The 23,969-nt window shown below is 39.6% G+C and overlaps 1 protein-coding gene across 50 annotated transcripts in view; it reads right to left on the bottom strand.

The window, feature by feature from the left end:
• SLMAP (sarcolemma associated protein) overlaps positions 1–23,969 on the bottom strand; it is a 178,529-nt gene that overhangs the window by 34,644 nt on the left and 119,916 nt on the right. For all 50 annotated transcript variants that reach the window (XR_012431292.1, XR_012431293.1, XR_012431294.1 and 47 more), the window contains one exon: positions 6,084–6,143. Coding sequence is in view for 47 of the 50 variants with exons in the window: in XM_065540826.1 (XP_065396898.1) it covers positions 6,084–6,143 (60 nt within the window). In the remaining 3 variants the exon portion in view is untranslated. The remainder of the gene's footprint in view (positions 1–6,083; positions 6,144–23,969) is intronic.

The raw sequence follows: 23,969 nt of genomic DNA, 5'->3' as shown, positions 1-23,969 counted from the left end.
GGCTAAACTAATCCTCCCATCTCAGCCTCCCAAAGCACTAGTATTATAGGCATCAGCCATTGCACCTGGCCAAGAAAAAACTTTTTAAAAAGTTTTGGGCCGGGCGCGGTGGCTCATGCCTGTAATCCCAGCACTTTGGGAGGCCAAGGCGGATGGATCACGAGGTCAGGAGTTCAAGACCAGCATGGCCAAGATAGTGAAACCCCATCTCTACCAAAAACACAAAAAATTAGCTGGGCGTGGTCCTGGGCACCTGTAATCCCAGCTGCTCAGGAAGCTGAGGTAGAGAATTGCTTGAACCTGGGAGGTGGAGGTTGCAGTGACCCGAGATTGCGCCACTGCACTCCAGCCTGGGTGACAGAGCGAGACTTTGTCTCAAAATAAATAAATAAATAAATAAAATTTAAAAAAGAAAGAAAGAAAGAAAAAAAGTTTTGAAATTATTTATAAGAGGTCTTCTGCCTGGTCCAATGAAGACATCTTAGGCCTAATTTTCAAAGAATTGTCCTCAGAAATCCTTACTATAGGCCCAACAGTATATCAAAGATGACTGGCAATTAATTAGGCCCCAGATTCTCATCTGTAATGGCACATCTGTATATCTATGGAATTTCTTTTTTTTTTTTTTTTCTTTTTTAGAGGGGGTGTCACTACGTTGCCCACGCTAGTCTTGAACTCCTGGGCTCAAGTAATCCTTCCACCTCAGTCTCCCAAGTGCTAGAATTACAGGTGTGAACCACCACACCTGGCCTATGGCATTCTTTAGGGTAGCATTTGCAGAGAATGTCTTTTTTTTTTTTTTTTTTTTTTTGAGATGGAGTCTCGCTCTGTCACCCAGGCTGGAGTGCAGTGGCCAGATCTCAGCTCACTGCAAGCTCCGCCTCCCGGGTTTAAGCCATTCTCCTGCCTCAGCCTCCCAAGTAGCTGGGACTACAGGCGCCCGCCAACTTGCCCGGCTAGTTTTTTGTATTTTTTAGTAGAGACGGGGTTTCACCGTGTTAGCCAGGATGGTCTCGATCTCCTGGACCTCGTGATCCGCCCGTCTCGGCCTCCCAAAGTGCTGGGACTACAGGCTTGAGCCACCGCGCCCGGCGAGAATGTCATTTCTCTGAATAAAATCCTATAGGGGAATCCTATCTCCCCATTCTCCACAAGGCTTCAGTCAAGCTTTACACAGCAGAATTTAGCCGTAATCTGGTCCCTACATTATTTCCAACAGGAGCTCTGCTCTGGTCATGCTAGCTTCTTTATAGGGCTGGTACATGCCTGCATTATGTCCTGCAATTATTTGTTTGATTCAATATTTCCCTAATCTCAAAACAGCCATTTTCTCTATTTGGCCTATTCATTCTGTAATATACAGTTTAAGTCCCATCAACTCTAAGGAAGTCTTCATTTCTCCACCATGGTGCTCCTTTTAATTGTATCTTCTCTGCGTCTTTTGTTTCCTCAATTAATCATACTCTATTTTGTATTATTCTGTGTATGTGTACATATCTTCTTTCCTTAGTGAGATTATAAATTTAAAAAGCATGTATTTTTATAATGTTACACACCTGATTTCACTGTTTGTATGTGCATGCCCACTTCTAATACTTTTCCTAAAGGAAATAACACAGCACATATGGGCTACATAAAGCTCACTGAAGTATTGTTTGTTATAGGAAAATGAAATATACATATATTATGGAATGAAAACTATTCAAGATATATTTACTACTAAGTAAAAAGCCTAATAAAGAGCAGTATGTATAATGTGACCCCATGTAGATTAAAAATAGTTATACATTTATCTATGAATTTTTAACTGCATATATTTATTCAAGGTCTGGAAGGATCTACAATAGAGATATCATTAGTTATTTCTGGAGATAGGGACATGGTGGACACATTTACTTTTTACCTTCACATAGTCATACGTTGTTTGAAAAATTTGTAGAAATATATATATTGTTTTATAATCAAGGAAATTAAAATATATTTTCTATTTTGAAAGAAATTAGAAACACATCTAAAACCATTACTGTCAAAATATTTAATACATCATTAAAATATAACTTGTTATGGCTATTCCATATAACAATATCCCTAGAATTTGTGGCTTAACTTGTGAAATGGGTGATGAATTTCAAGAAGTCTTTGCTTCTTTTCTCCCTGCCATTTGTAGTCAAAGGTCAACTGCTTAGCGACAGGGAACTTAGATTAGAAGTGAAGTCACTGGCCATGGAGGCCCATGGGAATCTAATCTGTGACCGCTGCTGCATTCATAGTATGCTAAAATCAGAAATTTCTGAATGTTCTAGTTTTGATCACAAACTTACATTCTCAAATCAAAGAGGCTAATACATCTAATGTCCATATATGGTTACAAAAGGAACCACTCTGGAGAAATAAAAAGGAAAACAGCTCTCCCCGATTTTAATATTTTTGGCAATTTTAGGATCAAAATATTAGGTAAATAAGAAGTATATTTTCAAAAGTATTCTTCTAGTCTAGAAGAACTCTTATTCTATATTTAGAGTATTAGCTGGGAAGGTAAAGTTGCCTTAAAGGTAGGGCCAAATTTTCCATCAAGATATCATTGGAATGTAACTACCTGATAGCAGAGATTGCCTGTTTTTTTTTTCCTTTTCTTTCTTTTTTTGTTTTTTGAGACAGGGTCTTGCTCTGTTGCCCAGGCTGGAGTGCAGTGGCACAACTGCAGCTCACTGCAGCCTTAGCTTCCTGGGCTCAAGCCATCCTACCACCTGAGCCTGCTGAGTAGCTGAGACCACAGGTGTGCACCACCACATCTGGCTAATTTTTTATTTTATTTTTTTTGAAGAGATAGGGTCTCCCTATGTTGCCCAGGCTGGAATGTCTGTTTCATTAACTGCTATATTCCCAGTGCATAGAATAGTGCCTAGTATATAGTGTGTGTATATATATGTATACATATATATATATATATATTTTTTAAAGGATGATTGAAAGCATATATCTACTCTGATTAAGAAAGCAAGTTTGGTAATCCTGGCACGTTGGGAGGCCGAGGCAGGTGGATCACAAGGTCAGGAGATCAAGACCATCCTGGATAACACAGTGAAACCCCGTCTCTACTAAAACTACAAAAAATTAGCCAGGCATGGTGGCGGGTACCTGTAGTCCCAGCTACTAGGGAGGCTGAGGCAGGAGAATGGCGTGAACCCTGGAGGCAGAACTTGCAGTGAGCCGAGATTGCGCCACTGCACTCCAGCAGCCTGGGCGACAGAGCAAGACTCCATCTCCACAAAAAAAAAGAAAGAAAGCAAGTAAATGTGTGTGTGTGTGTGTGTGTGTGTGTGTGTGTGTGTGTGTGTGTGTGTGTGTTTTAAGAGACAGTGTCTTGCTACGTTGCCCAGGCTAGTCTCGAACTCCTGGGCTCAAGTGATCCTCTTATCTTGGCCTCCCAAAGTGCTGGGATTACAGGTGTGAGTCACCGAGGTTGGCCAGAAAGCAAGTTTTTAGCAAGTCAAGTCATGGATCCTCAATGTTGTGTCCTGATACTATAATTACATAGAGGCAAATCAAATCTATTCAAGAATGAAACACAAGGCCATGAGTGGTGGCTCACATTTTGTCAATCTCACTTTACAAGTGAGGAAACTGAGGTTTAAAGAACTGAAGTTGCCTGAGGGCGTACAGCTAGTTAGTGGTAGAATTATCTACACTATTCTTTCTACTTCTACCTCCAAAGCTATATATAGACATGTAATGACTGCAAGTTGAGTTAGAGATTAAACAGAAAGTACATTTTGCATTAGGTGATACATCTTCTAGAAGTAAGAGAAGAGGTAAGACTGCTAACAGTTGGTAATTGTTCATTTATGGCAATTGATATTTTCATTGGTAATTGTTCATTTATGGCAATTGATATTTTCAATCCAAACAAGAAAATTCCACCAAAAACATCACCAATTAAAGACAATTTAGCCAAATCCAAAATAAAACACTTTATAGTGCGATTTAAAATGTAACTTATTTCAGCCATCTAGTTTGTTACAAGGATTAGCATATCTTTGCATATTAACTGTGAAAGGTGCTAGTAAAATGTTCGCTACTGATAGAAAAATCCCTGAGTATATAAAACTTTTATTTGTATTATCATCCTTAAAGAATATATTCTATTCATTTACATGAACTTATTTGCCATAGTTTATTTAATAAATACCCTTATTAATGGACCCTAATGCTTTCCTCTTGTTGCTTTTAAACAACACTGAAACAAGCATTCTTGCTCATTAGTCCAATTTGTTCCTTAAGATTAAAAACCCAGGCCGGACATGGTGGCTCACGCCTGTATTCCCAGAACTTTGGGAGACCAAGACGGGTGGATCACCTGAGGTCAGGAGTTTGAGACCAGCCTGGCCAACATGGTGAAACCTCATTCTCTACTACAAATACAAAATTAGCCAGGCATGGTGGCATGCGCCTATAATTCCAGCTACTCAGGAGGCTGAGGCAGGAGAATCACTTGAACCCAGAAGGTGGAGGTTATAGTGAGCTGAGATTGTGCCACTGCACTCCAGCCTGGGCAACAAGAGCGAAACTCCATCTCAACAACAACAACAACAAAAGATTAAAAACCCAAAAGTGGAACTGCTGGATCAAAAGGCATGTTCTTTAAAACTTCCAATAAACAGTTTACAGCCAGGTTTACAAGGAAATCATACAAAGATAAATATTTAAAGTGATGATATTCTAATTACTCTGATTTGATCTTGATACATTAAACGAATGTATCAGACTATAAAACATATCCTGAAAATATGCACATCTATTATGTATCAATAAGATAAAAACAATAAATTAAAAAGGGAAATCAGTAATGCACAAAACTTTTCCAATAATGACACAACATAATTTCAAGAACATATTTTCTAATTTAGAATGCATTAAATATAAGTGCTAAGACAGCAAGACATTTTAATTAAAGAAGCATTCATTTTTTTTTTTCCTAAGGCTCTACTTCAAAGTGCTGGCTATTCAACCAACTAATCTGAATAGGTATTTGGATGGTGAGGTAAAAGCTATTTTAAGGTCTGTTCTCATCTCACTTTAATAAGGTGAAAAAAATTGCCATATGTACTAAAAATAGTTCACTGTTCTGAAACTCAATGCCTGTTTGCCAGAACAATATTAATGATGCATATTCTATGCATTTTTTCCCCAAATATGGCATTTGCTGTGCACAAAATTCAGAATGGAAACCACGAGATATCTGAAATAACACCATTCTCTTAAGTAGTTAAAAAAGCCAAATGAATCCAGTTACTTTAATAAAATAGAATGTACTAAAATTAAGTATCTCAAACTTTTATAACCCAATGTTTTAATTGGCCAAGACTGTGAATCTAGTTTTAAATTTTATACTAGAATAGTCTAATGAAAGTTCTACTATGATAAACACATGCCACCAAATTTATTTGCCTAATTTCCCTGTGTATAAAAGTGACTTGACAATATGGTACTTTAAAATTCACTTTTCTTCTCTGACAAGTGTAACAGAATTAACACAATAAACTACTTTGGGCCATTACTGGACTACTCATTATAAAATATAAGAAGATTCTACATTCACAAAAGTCATTACTTTTGTTTAAATCAAACTGAGATGCCAAAAATTAAGGAATTAAACATCATAAGAGATTTTAAAGGTACAGCAACTCCCAAAAAAGAACTGCAAGCATGTTTCACTTAAGTTGTATCACAAAAGATTTACGTTGTGTTTTTTTTTTTTTTAATTTGAGATCAAAGCTGAAATTAATGCTGGGAGTGAGAGAGATTGCAACAAATCTTTAATACCTTAAAAAACCTATACCAAGTACTAACATTCAAAAAAACATAAATATACATCCACTTAAAAAGACACATTCCAGTTAAAATACCTTTCTTAAAACAGAAGTCTAATTATTTTATATATTATCTGATACTCTTACTGGCTTGCTATTTTGTGAGCTATAAGAAGTAAACGGATGGTTAAAATACTATAACCCTGAAAATATATACTAACCTTCATTATCCAAAAGAACTGTCAAAAAACACAGAAGAAACAGAAAACAAACCTTTTGAAAGCTTTGTTTCTTCTACCGCTTTGGTTAGATGCCCTTCGACGATCAGCTTCTCTGCCAAGGAAAATAAACGTTACCATCCAAGCCCAAACTGAGCAGCATTTCCCTGAGCTGGGCAGTGTAACACATTCCATGACCAAATTTAAAGATGATAACATTACTCCTATGACCAAGCTTGAATAAAAACTTGAATCTGGAAGGGGAACTAAGAGAACTGGAACTATGACGGAGCAATCACGTTAATGCAGAAAACTAGGGGCAGGCAGGCAATCTGCCTTTTATTTTCACCTTATTTTAAAAGCCTAGATCTTTTTATAAAAAGGGCTCAGAAGAAATAATCAAAGCAATCCTCTTTAGATCAAGGCTATTAAGTTAAAATAAAAGATTTATGAAAAGGTATTTATTCAAATGAAGTAATAAAAATTAAGTTATACCGATAGTTTACTGTTCTCTGCTGACATAATTCAGCAGAGATGCCTATATAATGTATTTCAGTAAATGAATCATTTTAGAAAAGCTAACTATTCAAAGAAATATCAAAGAAATAAAAAAAATTTTGTTTTGTTTTATGGGGAATTCTCTGTAAATGTATAATGTTACTTCTTTATAATTTAAAGTCATATTTTCATATTCTACATTTCATTGAAGAAGATATATCTAGTCTGTGTCCCCTTATTTACTCCTGTACGTCAGTCTCCTTCAATTTACTCATTTGCAATATATGTGAAGAAAATTTTCTATTCTTTTACTTTACAACTAACTGCAACTTGGTCTACACCCACCACTCAACCACTGAAACTGCTCCAATATCATTATAGCCTCTTGTCTCTCAGTGCCCATGGCTCCTTTTCTTAATTTTCATTTCTCATAGGCTCTTTGCAGTATGTGGCACTTTGTCTCTGCCTTTTTAAAAACAGAAAGAGGGGCCGGGCGCGGTGGCTCACGCCTGTAATCCCAGCACTTCGGGAGGCCGAGATGGGCGGATCACAAGGTCAGGAGATCGAGACCATCCTGGCTAACACGATGAAACCCTGTCTCTACTAGAAATACAAAAAATTAGCCGGGCATGGTGGTGGGCGCCTGTAGTCCCAGCTACTCGGGAGGCTGAGGCAGGAGAATGGCGTGATCTCGGGAGGCGGAGCTTGCAGTGAGCAGAGATGGCACCGCTGTACTTCAGCCTGGGCGACAAAGCGAGACTCCATCTCAAAAAAAAAAAAAAAAACCAAAAACAAAAACAGAAAGTAACAGATTTTGATTAACATGTATAATGTAAGCTGTCCTACCTGTCCTCTGTCGTACTTCACTCCATTCCTAAAATTCACTTCCCACAACTTTTAGCCATTTCTTCTGATACTTACATTTATATTTCTAAATAATATATTGATTTTTTATCTTTCCATTTTAGATATTTATTGACAATCTATTTTACATGGTTAAGCTTTGCCATTTTCTACTACCATCCTCAAGAGTTGTATTTTGTCAATCTATAACCAGTCCTTTTCTTATGTTTTGAGACAGAGTCTCACTCTATCGCCAGGCTGGAGTGCAGCCTGGAGTGCAGTGACACAATCTCAGCTCACTGCAACCTCTGCCTCCTGGGTTCAAATAATTCTCCTGCCTCAGCCTCCCGAGTAGCTGGGACTACAGGTGCACACCACCATGCCCAGCTAATTTTTGTATTTTTAGTAGAGACGGGGTTTCACCATGTTGGCCAGGATGGTCTTGATCTCTTGACCTCCACCCGCTTCAGCCTCCCAAAATGTTGGGATTACAGGCATGAGCCATTGCGCCTGGCCCATACTCAGTATTTATATTGAAAAATTATTTTATATAATGAGTCATATAGTATGCTACAATTATATTTCCTTCCTTGTATGGCCTTCAGTATACTCAGAATTTATAATGCTTCATTTTTTTATTAATTTTTATATATCTCAAACATAGCCCAAGTTCTCACAGAACCATACAACTTTCAATACTGTCAAACACACCAAGTAATTTATCACATTATATATCCCCATCTTCCTCTGTTTTATTCTTTTGTTTTTTTTGTTTGTTTGTTTGTTTGTTTTTTGAGACGGAGTCTCGCTCTGTCGCCCAGGCTGGAGTGCAGTGGCCAGATCTCAGCTCACTGCAAGCTCCGCCTCCCGGGTTCCCGCCATTCTCCTGCTTCAGCCTCCCGAGTAGCTGGGACCACAGGCGCCGCCACCTCGCCCGGCTAATTTTTTGTGTTTTTAGTAGAGACGGGGTTTCGCCGTGTTAGCCAGGATGGTCTCGATCACCTGACCTTGTGATCCGCCCGTCTCGGCCTCCCAAAGTGCTGGGATTACAGGCTTGAGCCACCGCGCCCGGCCATTATTCTTTTGTTTTATTGTAACATATCCTCTTATAATTTCCTGAAAAGGGGTGAACAGAAGGTAAATACTTTGTGATTTTGCTTCTCTGAAAATGTTAGCATTCTACCTTCACATGTGATTGATGGTTTGACTAGATACACAAGTCTATAGGAAATACTTTTGCGTCAGAATTTTGAAAGCATTGTTCCATGTCTTCTAGCTTCCAACCAGAAGGTGAGTCTAATACAGCCTGAATCCTGTTCCTCAGTACACATAGTAGGGATTTCTTACATTCATCAATACCTGGTTTGCCTGTTCTGTTTGGGCATCAGGGAGGACTGCACATCCCAACTCCCTAGCACTGAGGAAGATTCATAGGACTGATGCTAGCCAGGGTCAAAGCATTTAAGAGAAAGTACACGCTTTTTACACCTTATCCCACCACAGGAACTCTAGAAGCTGTGTGCTGAGACAGCAACATCGTAAGATAGTAAAGACTCTATCTGTCTAGATCTCTGAGTGACAATATGGAGCAGAGTGGTCTTCCTCACCATGGACATGTAGTGTGAATGAGAAATAAATGTTTGTTTAGTTGAGTCATTAAGATTTCATGGCTTGGCCGGGCACGGTGGCTCATGCCTGTAATCCCAGCACTTTGGGAGGCCAAGGTGGGCGGATCACCTGAGGTCGGGAGTTCGAGACCAGCTTGACCAACATGGAGAAACCCCAAAATTAGCCAGATGTGGTGGTGCATGCCTGTAATCCCAGCTACTCAGGAGGCTGAGGCAGGAGAATTGTTTGAACCCGGGAGGCGGAGAGTGTGGTGAGCAGAGATCACGCCATTGCACTTCAGCTTGGGCAACAAGAGCGACACTCAAAAAAAAAAAAAAGATCTCATGGCTTATTTATTACTATATTATACATTTAGCTTATTAAGACTATCTGATATCCTTTGTTTCTCTCTAGAAGGTTTCAGAATCTTCTGTTAATTCCTGGTGTTCTTAAATTTCATATTCCTCAGTGTGTAGTCTCTTTTTTCCTTAAATGAGGTGAAATTCACATAACATAAAACAACCATTTTAAAGTGAACAATGCCGTAGAATTTAGTATATTCACTATGTTGTGCCTAGTTCCAAAACACTTTCATTACCCAAACAAAAACCCTATATACCCATTAAGCATTTACTCCCCCCCCCATCTCCATCTCACCAGTCCCTGGCGGTCACACATCTGCTTGCTATCTCTATGGATTTACCTGTTCTGGATATTTCATATAAATAAAACAATATAACATATGACATTCTGTGTCTGGCTTAACGAGTGGTCATTTAAAATATATTGTGCTAAGTACTCAGTGCATTTTTTTTTTCAGTTTATAAGCTTATACCCTTCACTTCTGGGGAATTATCTTGTATTCTACTTAATTGATAAATTATTCCATTCTCTCTCTCCGCTATTCTCCCCCTCTGGAATTCATTATTAAGATATTAGATCTCTAGGATTAAACCCCAAATTTTCTTTAATTTTCTCTCTTGAAAAAAAAAAACAAAACAAAACTCTTGATTTTTTCTTATATTTTCTGGGACACTTCCTCTACTTTCTCCTCAATCTTCTCACAGTTTTTAAAAATCTGGTATTATATTTTTAGTTTTCAAAAATTCTATTTGCACCCTGCTCCTTTTAAAAATACCATCTTTATCTTGCTTCATCCATAAAACTCCAAAAATTATACTTTTAAGCTGGGTATAGTGGCTCATGCCTGTAATCCCAGCACATTGTGAGGCCAAGGCGGGTAGTTCACCTGAGGTCAGGAGTTCAAGACCAGCCTGGCCAACATGGTGAAAACCCGGCTCTACTAAAAATACAAAAATTAGCCAGGCGTGGTGGTGGGCGCCAGTAATCCCAGCTACTCAGGAGGCTGAGGCAGAAGGATCGCTTGAACCCGGGTGGCAGAGGTTGCAGTGAGCCGAGATCATGCCACTGTGCTTCAGCCTGGGCAACAGAGCGAGAATCTGTCTCAAAAAATATATATATATATACCCGTAGATATATTTTTTAAAGTTTCTGCTTCTTGGGCGCAGTGGCTCACGCCTATAATCCCAGCATTTTCGGAGGCCGAGGTGGGCAGATCACGAGGTCAGGAGTTCGAGACCAGCCTTACCAACATGGTGAAACCCCATCTCTACCAAAAACACAAAAATTAGCTGGGTGTGGTGATGCGTGCCTGTAATCCCAGCTACTCAGGAGGCTGAGGCAGGAGAATCGCTTGAATCTGGGAGGCAAAGTTTACAGTGAGCCAAGATTGCACCACTGCACTCCAGCCTGGGTGACAGGGCAAGACTCTGTCTCAGAAAAACAAAACAAAACAACAACAACAACAAGCTGGCCAGGCGTGGTGGCTCACACCCGTAATCCCAGCACTTTGGGAGGCTGAGGCGGGCCGATCACCTGAGGTCGGGAGTTCGAGACCAGACTGACCAACATGGAGAAACCCCATCTCTACTAAAAATACAAATTTAGCTGGGCGTGGTGATGGATGCCTCTAATCCCAGGTACTCGGGAGGCTGAGGGAGGAGAATCGCTTGAACCCGGGCAGTGGAGGTTGTGGTGAGCCGAGATTGCACCATTGCAATCCAGCCTGGGCAAGAAGAGTGAAACTCCGTCTCAAAAAAAAAAAAAAAAAAAAAAAAAAAAAAAAAAAAGTTCTACTTTTTACCTTTTTCCTATTTCTTCCCTACTCACATTTTTCTGTGTTTTTTCTTTTTTTGGTTTGATCTCTGTCTTTGTCAAGAAAGAATTTCCTCAAAAGTCTGATCTTGGCTTTCTCTTCATATTCAAGGGTAAGGCAATAAGAAGCTGAGAAAGTCTTATTATATGCATCTGCAGGGCTTATTACACCCAAAACACACAGTGGCAGTTTGTTGGGAGACCTTTTTTTTAATGTTTATTTTTTTTTGAGACAAGGTCCGGCTCTATCACGCAGGCTGGAGTGCAGTGGTGTGATCTCTGCCCACTGCAATCTCCACCTCCCGGGCTCAAGCCATCCTCCCACCTCAGCCTCCCAAGTAGCTGGAATTACAGGTACACACCACCATGTCTGGCTGATTTATTGCATTTTTTGTAGAGACAGGGTTTCGCCATGTTGCCCAAGCTGGTCTCGAACTTCTGAGCTCAAGCAATCTGCCCACTTTGGCCTCCCAAAGTGCTTAAATAGCACAGTTTAAATATCAATATCAGTATGTGTTTCTCTTTGTTTGATTGGTTTCTCCGGAGTAGAGCCCTGTAACTGCCTTTCTGGGGAGTATAAGCCTGTTGGTCAGCATCCTGGTTCAGTTTAACTCTCCCACTTTTCCCCACAGTGAGATGCTCAGACCTACCCCCTCAGACATATCTGAAATACCACAGTCTACAGACTCTCCATTTCAGCCTCCAGAGAGCAAACCTTTAGTCTTTCTGAATAAGGAAAGAGATACTTGTCTGTCTGCATGGAGAAGAATACGAAAAATGAGCCTGGTGTGGTGGCTCACGCCTGTAATCCCAGCACATTGGGAGGCCGAGGCAGGCAGATCGCTTGAGCCCAGGAGCTCGAAACCAGCCTGGGGAACATGACGAAACTCTGTCTCTACTAAAAATAGAAAAATTAACTGGGTGTGATGTGTGCCCTTAGTCCCAACTACTTGGGAGGCTGAGGTGGGAGGATCGATACCTGTGAGGTTGTGGCTGCAGTGAGCCAAGATCATGCCACTGTACTATAGCCTAGGCAACAAAGATCCTGTCTCAAAAAAAAAAAAAAAAAAAAAAAAAGAAGAAGAAAAATAAGAAAATAGTTCAGATTATTCTTTTTTTTTTTTTTTTTTTGAGATGGAGTTTCGCTCTGTCGCCCAGGCTGGAGTGCAGTGGCCGGATCTCAGCTCACTGCAAGCTCCGCCTCCTGGGTTCACGCCATTCTCCTGCCTCAGCCTCCCGAGTAGCTGGGACTACAGGCGCCCGCCACCTCGCCCGGCTAACTTTTTTTTTTGTATTTTTTAGTAGAGACGGGGTTTCACCGTGTTAGCCAGCATGGTCTCGATCTCCTGACTTCGTGATCCGCCCATCTCGGCCTCCCAAAGTGCTGGGATTACAGGCTTGAGCCACCGTGCCCAGCCAGATTATTCTTATATAAACTTTTAATCCTGTTTTTAGCAACCATGCATTCCTGCCCTACCTGGCAGGTATTAAGTGCCCCTTAGCCACAGTTTTGACTTGGTTTTCTGAGGTTTCCTTTACCTGACTGCAGGCTTTCAGAAAAGAAAAGGTGGAAACCCAAATCTCCTACCACTCAACTGTATGTTTCACATCTTCCAAAATTTTGTTGGCATCTATTATCCGCTGTAGTCTTCTCTCCCATTCTCTTGTCCTTGTGACTTATGCTTTTTATAATATTTTACTACGAATGGGTCCATTCACCATATTTAATCAAGTTTACTGCCTCCCTTTGGAAACACTACTGCTTTAACTTCTAGGATGCCACTCACTCCTACTTTTATGTGCTTGTTCATTCCTTCCTTCTTAGGCTTTTATTGCCTTTCCCTTTCTCTGATTATAATCTAAATATGTGCATTAGTTTTTAAGATGTCTGTCAAGAACAACAACATTTTTAAATGGCTTTAACTACCTTGAGTAATTTCTAAATGTTGATGTCAAGTCTAGCATTCTTCGGCCCCAGGACACTACTGGTCCATTGTCCAACTACTTTCCAAACATCTTCACCCAGAAATACCACAGGGACTTAAATCTCACCATGTCTAAAACTGAAATTCTCTTCTCTTCCTTTCTCCTAAATATGTTTGGAATCTCTCCTAAGCCTCATTCCTTCATTCCCATCTCTCTTAAGGTATATTGCAACTATTCATTATGTCTACCTTGCCCAAATTACTATGAATTCCTTGAGGGAATATACTCATTCTTTCAAATATTTACTATGCACCAGGCACTCACTGTGGATTACCAAGATAAATGAGAGAAATACAGGAATTTAGGATCAGGTGAAAGTAGAGAAGTATTTTATTAATAATTTAATTCCTAACACACTTCTGACACATAATAGTTGTTTGCAAATGCCTGTTACATCAACATAGCAGATAATAAAATAGTATAAACACAGACTTTGAAAGCTATTCTAGTCTTTCTCTAGTATGTTGAAGATCTACATACTGACCTGTTCAAAAATTATAAACATATATCAGAAGATTGTAATTTATTGCTCAAAACTCTCTCATCCTTAAAACAAAATCTGAAGTTCCTACCATAACCTAAAGGTCCCTTGTGATCTACCCCAGGGGACAGTCAACTATACCCCCATTGGGCCAAATCCAACCTGCTGCCTGTTTAGCAAATAAAGTTTTATGGGAACACAGCCAGGTCCATTCATTTGCATACTGTCCATGGCTAAGTTTCCCTACAATGGCAGAATTGAGTATCTGCCAAGAAACCTTACAGCCTGCAAAGCCTAAAATATTTACTATCTGGCCTTTTATTTTAAAAAGGTGTTTGAATTCTTCTAAAACTCCAATCTCAGTCTTAGCATTTCATACGGTTTTTATTTCACACACTTTCTCCAGACACACATACAACTCAGCTTAGTCCCCTCTCTGTTAAGTCACATACTACCTTTATTGTTCCCTATCCCCTTACAGTCTTTATTTTGTTTTCTTCAGTGGACTCATCACTTCCTAACATATTAATTTTTTGGTTTATTACTTTTTGTCTCCTCAAGAGCATGTAAACTCCATGAAGGCAAAGCCTTCTTGTCTTATTCACTTCTAATAACCCCAACAGTTATAATAATGCCTGGTACATACATGTTTAATTAATCTTTGTGGAATGAATCAATTGAGCATCTGTGTTTAAAGGGGTCAAAATAAAAAATTATTTGAGTGTTTCTTCATCTTAAAAAATGATTAAATAAATTATTATATATAAAAAGTTTGAACAGTATTAGTTTATAAGTACCAAATAATGATTAGCTGCATTTATTTATTTATTTATTTATTTATTTATTTATTTAAGAGATGGCATCTTGCTACATTGACCAGGCTGGAGTAATGGGGCTTTTCACAGCATGATCACTGTTAACTGCAGCCTCTAACTCCCGGGCTCAAGTGATCCTCTGGCCTCAGCCTCCCAATTGGTTGGGACTACAGGCATGTATCACTGCTCCTGGCTAATTAGCTGCTATTATCACTATTGAAATTATTTAAAGTTATATTTCAAATCTTGTGAATCACTAGAGGCCTGTAAATAAAGAAAAAATATATTTTGGCCGGGTGCAGCAGCTCATGCCTGTAATTCCAGCACTTTGGGAGGCCAAGGCGGGCAGCTCACGAGGTCAAGATCGAGACCATCCTGGCCAACACTGTAAAACCCCATCCCTACTAAAAACACAAAAATTAGCTGGGCATAGGGGCACGTGCCTGTAATCCCAGCTACTCAGGAGGCTAAGGCAAGAGAATCGCTTGAACCCAGGAGGTGGAGGTTGCAGTGATCTGAGATCACACCACTGCACTCCAGCCTGGCGACAGACAGAGATTCCATCTCAAAAAGAAATAAATAATCCAGTTTAAAACAATCTGTAACCATTGAGTCTCCAACTTGGTGTAGAGACCTCAATGCTTTGGGAGTCACAAGTGTAATATATACAATAGAGGTGAGATCAGAGATCTCTGCCTCTGACTTTACCCCTTCAGAGACTCAAGAAAGAACTTTCCTGTCATGATAACTGCAGGTCTTGAAAGACCTATCTAACTTGGTACAACTGAAACAGAGACAGAGTAGAAGGCCTTTCTTCTTTTTTAAAACTCTTTTTTTCTTTGAGATAGAGTCTTGCTCTGTCACCCAGGCTGGAATACAGTGGCATGATCTCAGCTCACTGCAACATCTGTCTCCTGGGTTCAAGAGGTTCTCCTGTCTCAGCCTCCTGAGTAGTTGGGATTACAGGCACACGCCACCACACCCGGCTAATTTTCGTATTTTTAGTAGACATGGGGTTTCATGATGTTGGTCAGGCTGGTCTTGAACTCTTGACCTCGTTATCTGCCTGCCTCGGCCTCCCAAAGTGCTGGGGTTACAGGCTTGAGCCACTGAGCCCAGCCCTAAAACCATTTTTTTATAAAACTTCTGAGATAAGGTCTCACTCTGTTGCCCAGACTGGAGTGCAGTGGTGCAATTATGGCTCACTGCAGCCTCACGCTCCAGGGCTCAAGCGATCCTCCCACCTCAGCCTCCCGGGCAGGTATGACTACAAGCATGTGCCACCATGCCCAGCTAATTTATTTTTACTTTTATTTTTGTAGAGACATAGTCTCACTGTGTTGGCCAGGCTGGTCTTGAACTCCTGAAATCAAGCGATTCTCCCACCTTGGCTTCTCAAAGCACTAGGACTACAGGTATAAGACACTGCACATGGCCTTAAAACTCTCTTTTTTGAGGGATACTCCAGAGAGGTGATTATTCATTTTCCACTATTTTTAAACCATATTTATTATAAAAAATGACATACAAGGCTGAGCGTGGTGGCTCACGCCTGTAATCCCAGCACTTTGGGAAGCTGAGGCGGGCGGATCACCTGAGGTCAGGAGTTCGAGATCAACCTGGCCAACATGGTGAAACCCTGTCTCTACTAAAAATACAAGTTAGCTGGGTGTGGTGGTATGCACTTGTAATCCCAGCTACTCAGGAGGCCGAGACAGGAGAATCGCTTGAACCTGGGAGGCGGAGGTTGCAGTGAGCTGAGATCGTGCCATTGCACTCCAGCCTGGGCAACAGAGCGAGACTCAGTCTCAAGAACAAAACAAAACAAAACAACAAACAAAAAAGATACACAAAAAGGAACATAAAACACAAAGGTATAGGTTAATACATTTTCATAAAGCAAATATCTATGTGACTGTAGCCCAAGTCAGGAATAGAACCATCCTACCAACCCTTAAAGCCCTCCACAGGGAGGAAGCCCTCCCCTCCAATAAAATCCCTTTCCTCTCCCATAAAGGTAACTACTATTATGTGTTTTGTTTTTTTGGGTTTTTTTCTTTTTTTTGAGACAGTCTCGCACTGTCTCCCTGGCTGGAGTACAGTGGTGTGATCTCAGCTCACTGCAACCTCCACCTCCCGGATTCAAGCAAGTCTCCTGCCTCAGCCTTCCATGTAGCTGGGATTACAGGCGCCTGCCACCCGCCACCATGCCCAGCTAATCTTTTGTATTTTTAGTAGGGATGGGGTTTCACTATGTTGGCCAAGCTGGTCTCAAACTCCTGACCTCGTGATCCACCCACCTCGGCCTCCCAAAGTGCTGGGATTACAGGTGTGAACCACTGCGCCCAGCCTATCCTGACTTTCATGGTACTTAATTTCTTATATTTCTTTATAGTCACACTACTCAAATATACATGACCAAATAATATGATTTTAGTGATTTTGAACTTCATATAAATGGAATATTAAATAGTAGGTATTCTTTTGTGTCAGGCTTTTTTTCCACCCAATATGCCCCAGTGTATTTATCCATTTAACTACTGAGGGTCTTTTTGGCTGTTTCCAGTTTGGATCTAATGTGAATAATGCTGCTATGAACATTCTTGAAATTGTACCTGATACACAAACATCTCTGCAGGGAACCTACCAAGGAGTAGAACTGAGAGTATAATATGTTTGACATTTAAGTACCACCATCTAAGCATTTAGTTTAGTCAGAAGACTCTCAAATCTTGTCAAAGACTGAACAGAGAGAACCAAATTTACTTCTTGGTTGACAGAAATAAATTATATACTAACCATATTACTATGCGGCATAAAATAAAAAACGAGAAACAATGCAAACAATACATTCAAAAGAAGTTCAAAGGAGGCTGAACATGGTGGCTTATGCCTGTAGTCCCAATGCTTGGAAAGGTCAAATTGGGAGGATCACTTGATCCCAGAAGTTTGAAACAGCTGTGCCAAGAATGGATTGAGTCCTTAAAGCTAAAGAGCCATTTTCCTTACTTGACAGCTACAACTAATTGAAACACTAAAGCAGAAGATAAACCCAAATAGCACAGACTATCTGATACTGATGTCAGTTTCCTAGGGATCTGAAACAAACTGACTGGAAGAGAGGAGGGAGTGAATATAAAAGAACCAGACAATCTGCTGCTATAACTGCCAACCTGGAAAATATTTCTAAGTCTCAAAATTGGGTTTCATTAAGAAAATGTTCTGACTAGGACATCAAAAAAATGTGCTTGACACCAAATTTTTTAAATGGCATGCATACTGGTAATTATGCACAGCTTCTACACCTCTCCAACATGTTTTCTGCCTGTTAACTAATGTACATTTCAGTGTGTCATGCATTACTTAGAGCACTTAGTAAATATGATCTCAATTACTTTTCATAATTCTATGAGACAGATACTACCATCCCACTTTATCAATGAAGAAATCAAGGTTTAAAGAGGTCAATTTGCCCAGTATTGCCCACAATCATACTGCCAGTGAGAAAGTGCATCAGAATTCACATAAAGATCCCTCTCATTGAATTCTAAACATCATAAATAGAAATGAGCTAACGTTACCTACAAGATTACCAAGGGCAAATATGACGAAGAAATTGAGATTAGAATATCAAGACACAAATTGTTATAATCGGCATTCAAACCAGAAAATTATTTCCCTTCTGAAATAATTAACAAAACAGAAATAGAGACATAGAGCCTCACAGGAAAGGCTCTGTGAGGTTCCCAATTTTAATAATACAGACTTTCATAAAGTTACTCATTTCTGCAGCAAAATTTAATCAGTTAAAGTAACTCTTGCTATAGAAGATGTTGTGCTTTTTCATAAAAACAGTTCCAGAAGCTACTTGTCCTAAAATTTAAGAAGAAGGCTGGGTACGGTGGCTCACGCCTATAATCCCAGCCCTTTGGGAGGCCAAGGCGGGTGGATCACCTGAGGTAAGGAGTTTGAGACCACCCTGGCCAACGTGGTAAAACCCCATCTTTACTAAAAATAAAAAAAATAATAAAAAAAAAAATTAGCCGGGTTTGGTAGCAGGTGCCTGTAATCCCAACTATTTGGGAGGCTGAAGCAGGAGAACTGCCTGAACCCAGGAGGTGGAGGTTGCAGTGAGCCGAGATCATGCCATTACACTCCAGCCTGGGCAATGCAGCAAGACTCTGTTTCAAAAAGAAAAAGAAAAGAAAAAAAAAAGGAAGGAAAAGGAGAGAGGAAAAAGGATTTAGAATTCAAGGATGGACTGAAAATAAAGTGAAAGGGGCCAATTTCAAGAATATGGAAATAGATCTTTTTTAAAAAGCAACAGTACACATACCAAAACACCATTGGTATGTACTTAAGATTGTCACCTGGGCACTTGTAATGGGAGAAAATCTGGTAGACATGTTAGAAAGTGGGCTGACAAGGGAAATGATCAGTACAAACAACTCTCCAATACATCTGAGACTGAACAAACTACTCTCACAATAAAAAAATAAAATTAGCAGCACCTAGCTGACACTCAGAGTTTTCCTGTTACAGGGATGTAACCTATTATGAGCAGGGAAACACAATACATGTTTTCTATTATTTGCCATAAACTGCTTTGGCTTAGAGAAATAAAAGTTTACAAAATGAAAATCTAAAAATCTGTTTCAAGTAGAATACGTAATCAGAATACTGAGACTATTCAGAGAGGTTGACCTCATAGTGATGAAAAATAAACATTCAGTCACACAAGCAACATCAATTCAATGTATTACTCCAAATAAGGCAATTTATGTGTGAGAGCAAAGCCCTAAGAAAAAGGAGTGAATGAGAAAAGCATATACAGATAGTGACTACAATTTTTCCTAGTTATGGGGGTGGGAGGCAGAGAGAGATTTACTGAAAATCAGGAAAAAACCAGTAAGACATGAAATATTAATTAAACTAATAATATCAAAAAGTTAAGTCTCACAATAATAATAAACACAGATTAAGAATACATTCTCAGATCTCAGGTGTTAAAAAAAAGAATACAAAGGCATGAGGTTTACTTTAGGGCACTGATTATCATCAAGAGAGAGATGCCATTGGGACAGTTTGTCTCTACAAAGTAGACCTCAGGAAAATTTATCTGGCATCCGGCAGTGATGCCTGTCTCCTTATTAGAACAGACAGTAGCAAAAAAAATCAAAGGGGCAGGCAGCAGTCCAGAGAAGGCTGTCTCTCACTCTATGCCCACCAAGTGACGGCAGTTCTCCATGTCCTTTCACCCTTCATCTTTCCACTAAGCATACAAGTTAATCAAGTGACAGAGTTCATGGATATGTATGAAACAGATTCAGAGATACAATATTTCTTAATTTGGAAAGCATCTTTAGCAGAACACAAAAAGTTTCAATGTATCCATTAAGTTTATATGGTAAACTTTAAGGAACTAAAATTTGCAGAGAACACTAAATGTGGAGTTTTGCCTAAACCAAGCTCATATCTGAACCCCTGAAGAGGAAAATATTGCTGAGGCTTTTTTTAGCAAGTTTTACTGGAGTGACTTCCTAATTCTACCTTATATGTGGTAAAGATATTTTAATAGAGAATATTTACTTTACAGTTCTGGAGACTTACGCAAAACATTATTTAAATCTCTGTTCAAAGTCCAATTTCTTTGTCTGGAATTTAAAGTTTTTCTCAGAAAAGAGAAGTTTTTCTTTAAAAAGTCTGTTTTACCATAAAAGGAAAACAAATTTAAATGTGTTCCAACACATTTATTTTCTACAACTTGTAAATGGAAAGAGCCAACAACCAAATTGTTCTCTTATAGATTCATACACATAAACTGAAAAATCTGTCATCATATTAAAGACAGACATGAAAAACCTTATGGAAATAAACGATTTGCTTTCCAATTTTTAAAACACAAGGTGAATTATACTATAGAAGCACTAATAAATAAAGAAGGCTAGGTATTTAACATTTGCTTTTTAAAAGACTGGAAACAAGAAATACGAAGCAGCACTGCACACAAATATTTACTTCATATTCAAAATTATAAAGCATTTCAAGATACCTATCAATGAAAATAATGGCAAAAAGCCTTGTGTGCGCTTGTTAATATGTAATCCAAAATTGTTTTAAAAGTGCTTGAGTATAAATTTACTTAAGATATTTGCTGAATTTGTCTTGCTTATGATATTAAGAATACTTATTAAACACAACAATTTTTACAATGGCAGCATGTGATAAAATGATAAAATGTCCCTTCTGACGACAAGTCAAACCAGAGTCAACCCTCACTTTCCCAACTCTGGTTACCCAAATTTAAGGGAACGAACAGATTTGGAAAGTTCTGAAATACCTCTAGAATCACCAATAACCAAATTCTTACTACTTGCTACCTGAAACTCAGAAACCAAACAGATTTCAATAGTAGGCCTCTCCTTGGCTACCTGAACTTATAGCCCAAACTTTCTCTGTTTGCACTCAGGGACCCAAAGGATTCAGATGTCTGGGAATACTTATTTTCTTTAGTTTTGTTGTTGTTTTTGTTTTTCGAGATAGGTCTTGCTCTGTAGCCCAGGCTGGAGTGCAATGGTGTGATCACAGTTCATTGTAGCCTCAACCTCATGGGTTTAAGCGATCCTCCTGCTTCAGACTCCTGAGTAGGTGTGACACAGGCATGTTATCACCATGGCCAGCTAATTTTTTGTAGAGATGGGGTCTATGTTGCCCAGGCTGGCTGCAAATTCCTGGGCTCAAGCAATCCTCCCACCTTGGCCTCCCGAAGTACTGAGATTACAGGCATGAGCCACTGTGCCTGGCTTTTTCGCTGTTCTTTGGTTCACCCTTTGTACACAAAAATGGGATTTTATATTTTGATTTTTTTCTTGTATGTAGGTATTACCTGTTTAGTATTTTCTCATGCTATTACACAGTCCTCATAAACATCATTTTAATAACTTTTTAACATTCCCATTGAAGGCATTTGGTGTAATTTATATAAATTCTGTGCTATCTCTGCATGTTTATCTGGTCCATTTTCCCCCAAAACTATGATGCAACAAAAATCTCCAAACGCCTTTTGTATATTTAAAGCAAATTTTATTCTGTGTTACAAATACAGCTAAGTATTTTATACTATTTTAAGTGAAATGTTCAATAATAAAATAGACATTAAAAAGTAAAAAGTTTTTCTCTTTTCCTCTCCATTTTTTTTTTTTTTTTTTTTGAGACAGTTTTGTTCTTGTTGCCCAGGCTGGAGTGCAATGGCACAATCTCGGCTCACTGCAACCTCTACCTCCCAGGTTCAAGTGGTTCTCCTGCCTCAGCCTCCTACGTAGCCAAGACTACAGGCGCCCACCACCACGCCTGGCTAATTTTGTATTTTTAGTAGAGATGGGGTTTCATCATATTGGTCAGGTTGGTCTTGAACTCCTGACCTCAAGTGATCCACCCGCCTCGGCCTCCCAAAGTGTTGGGATTACAGGCATGAGCCACTTCACCCAGCTTTCCCCCCCCCCCCCACCCGCAAAGAGACAGAGTCTCAGTATGTTGCCTTAGGCTCGAGTGATCTTCCCACCTCAGCCTCCTGAGTAGCTTGGGACTACTGGCAAAAAGTTGTTCTGTTTAAAGTAAGCCAGTAACAATAACAAAATAAAACAAAGATTTTTAACAAATTGTAACTTAGTAAACATTCTTTTGATAATCACCTGCTCATTTCTTAGGGTTCAAAATATAAATCTTAAAAGTTCAAAATAAAAATCCTTCTTCTAAAGATTTGTATTTTATTTTATTTTTTAGAGACAGGGATTTGCTCTGTTGCCTAGGTTAGAGTGCAGTGGCACAACCATAGCTCACTGGAGTCTTGAGCTCCTGGGCTCAAGGGGTCCTCCCACCTTAGCTTCTTGAGTAGCTAGGGCTACACGCATGTGCCATCATTCCTGGGTAATTTTTTTTGTTGCTGCTGTTGTTGAGACAGAGTCTCGCTCTGTTGCCCAGGCTGGAGTGCAGTGGTGTGATCCTGGCTCACTGCAACCTCCATCTCCCAGGTTCAAGTGATTCTCCTGCTTCAGCCTCCTGAGTAGCTGGGATTACAGGCATGCATCACCACGCCCGGCTAATTTTGCATATTTTTAGTAGAGATGGGGTTTCATCATGTTGGCCAGGTTGGTCTCAAACTCCTGACCTCAAGTGATCAGCCCACCTCAGCCTCCCAAAGTGCTGGGATTACAGGCATGAGCCACAGCTCCTAGCCTCTGCTGGATAATTTTTTAAAGTTTTCTGTAAGGACAGGATCGCACTATGTTGCCCAAGCTGGTCTTGATCTCCTGGCCTCAAGGGATCCTACTGCCTAGGCCCATGAAAGAGCTGAATTACAGACGTGAGCCACAGCACCTGGCCTAAAGATTTGCATTTTAGATTATATATTCTTTTAGTTGATATCAGTGGACATCAATTATTTTGCCCCAGCTCCCGTTGCCAATTTCCCATAAAAATGAGATTTAGTAATTAGAAGGTAACAAAAAGATGTACTAATCTTTGCTTTATAAATATTGTTTTATTTATTTATTTATTTACTTTTTAATTTTTTTTGGAGATGGAATCTCACTCTGTCGCCCAGGCTGGAGTGCAATGGTGCAATCTCGGCTCACTGCAACCTCTGCCTCTCAGATTCAAGCAATTCTCCTGCCTCAGCCTCCCGAGTAGCTGGGATTACAGGCATGTGCCACCACCCCTGGCTAATTTTTGTATTATTAGTAGAGATAGGGTTTCACCATGTTAGCTAGGCTCATCTCAAACTCCTGACCTAAGGTGATCCGCCTACCTTGGCCTCCCAAATTGCTGGGATTACAGGCGTGAGCCACCATGCCAGGCCAAATATTGTTTTAAAAGGACAAAGAAATATGTCACATTTATTAAATAAATTGCCTCAAAGTAATATTCAACTTATACTTAATATTATAGTATCAAAACTGCAAAAACAGAAGCTCTGCGAAAACTATTAAATGAACTTCTCAGTTTCCTTGAAGGATCTCCAAGGAGGGTAACATTTGATGTGCTGAATTTGTGACTGTTTTAATTACCAAGTATGACCCTTAGAACCCCCAAGTGCTCCTGAGGTATTGGGGCAGGGTAGCGGGGGGCACATATGAATGAATATTCACACAATGAAATTATGAGCATAAAAACTTGGGAAACCACATTTCCAAGAAAGGAGAGCAGAATGAGAAGAATGCCTGAGAAAGTATTTGCTTGATGGAAAAAACCACAGACATTATCAACAAATCTTTACCACACACGATGACCTTTACTTAACAAAAACCAAGAAAATATCACAACCTTGTAATTGTTATAGATTTAAGCAGCTTTTGTGACTTTCAAGTAAAAAGGAATTCATGGTATCTTTGTTCAGAATTCAGCAGAGGTCTAAATCACTTCAAAAGCCAATTTATCATTTTGTTTGTCTGTCTTCGGCTCACTGCAACCTCCACCTCTTGGGTTCAAGCAATTCTCCTGTCTCAGCCTCCCAAGAAGCTAGGATTACAGGCACCTG

This window comes from Macaca fascicularis, chromosome 2 (assembly GCF_037993035.2).
Source record: "Macaca fascicularis isolate 582-1 chromosome 2, T2T-MFA8v1.1".
Taxonomy (NCBI): domain Eukaryota; kingdom Metazoa; phylum Chordata; class Mammalia; order Primates; family Cercopithecidae; genus Macaca; species Macaca fascicularis.
Note: the sequence above shows the minus strand (reverse complement) of the source record. Positions and strands in the feature narration are given on the sequence as shown.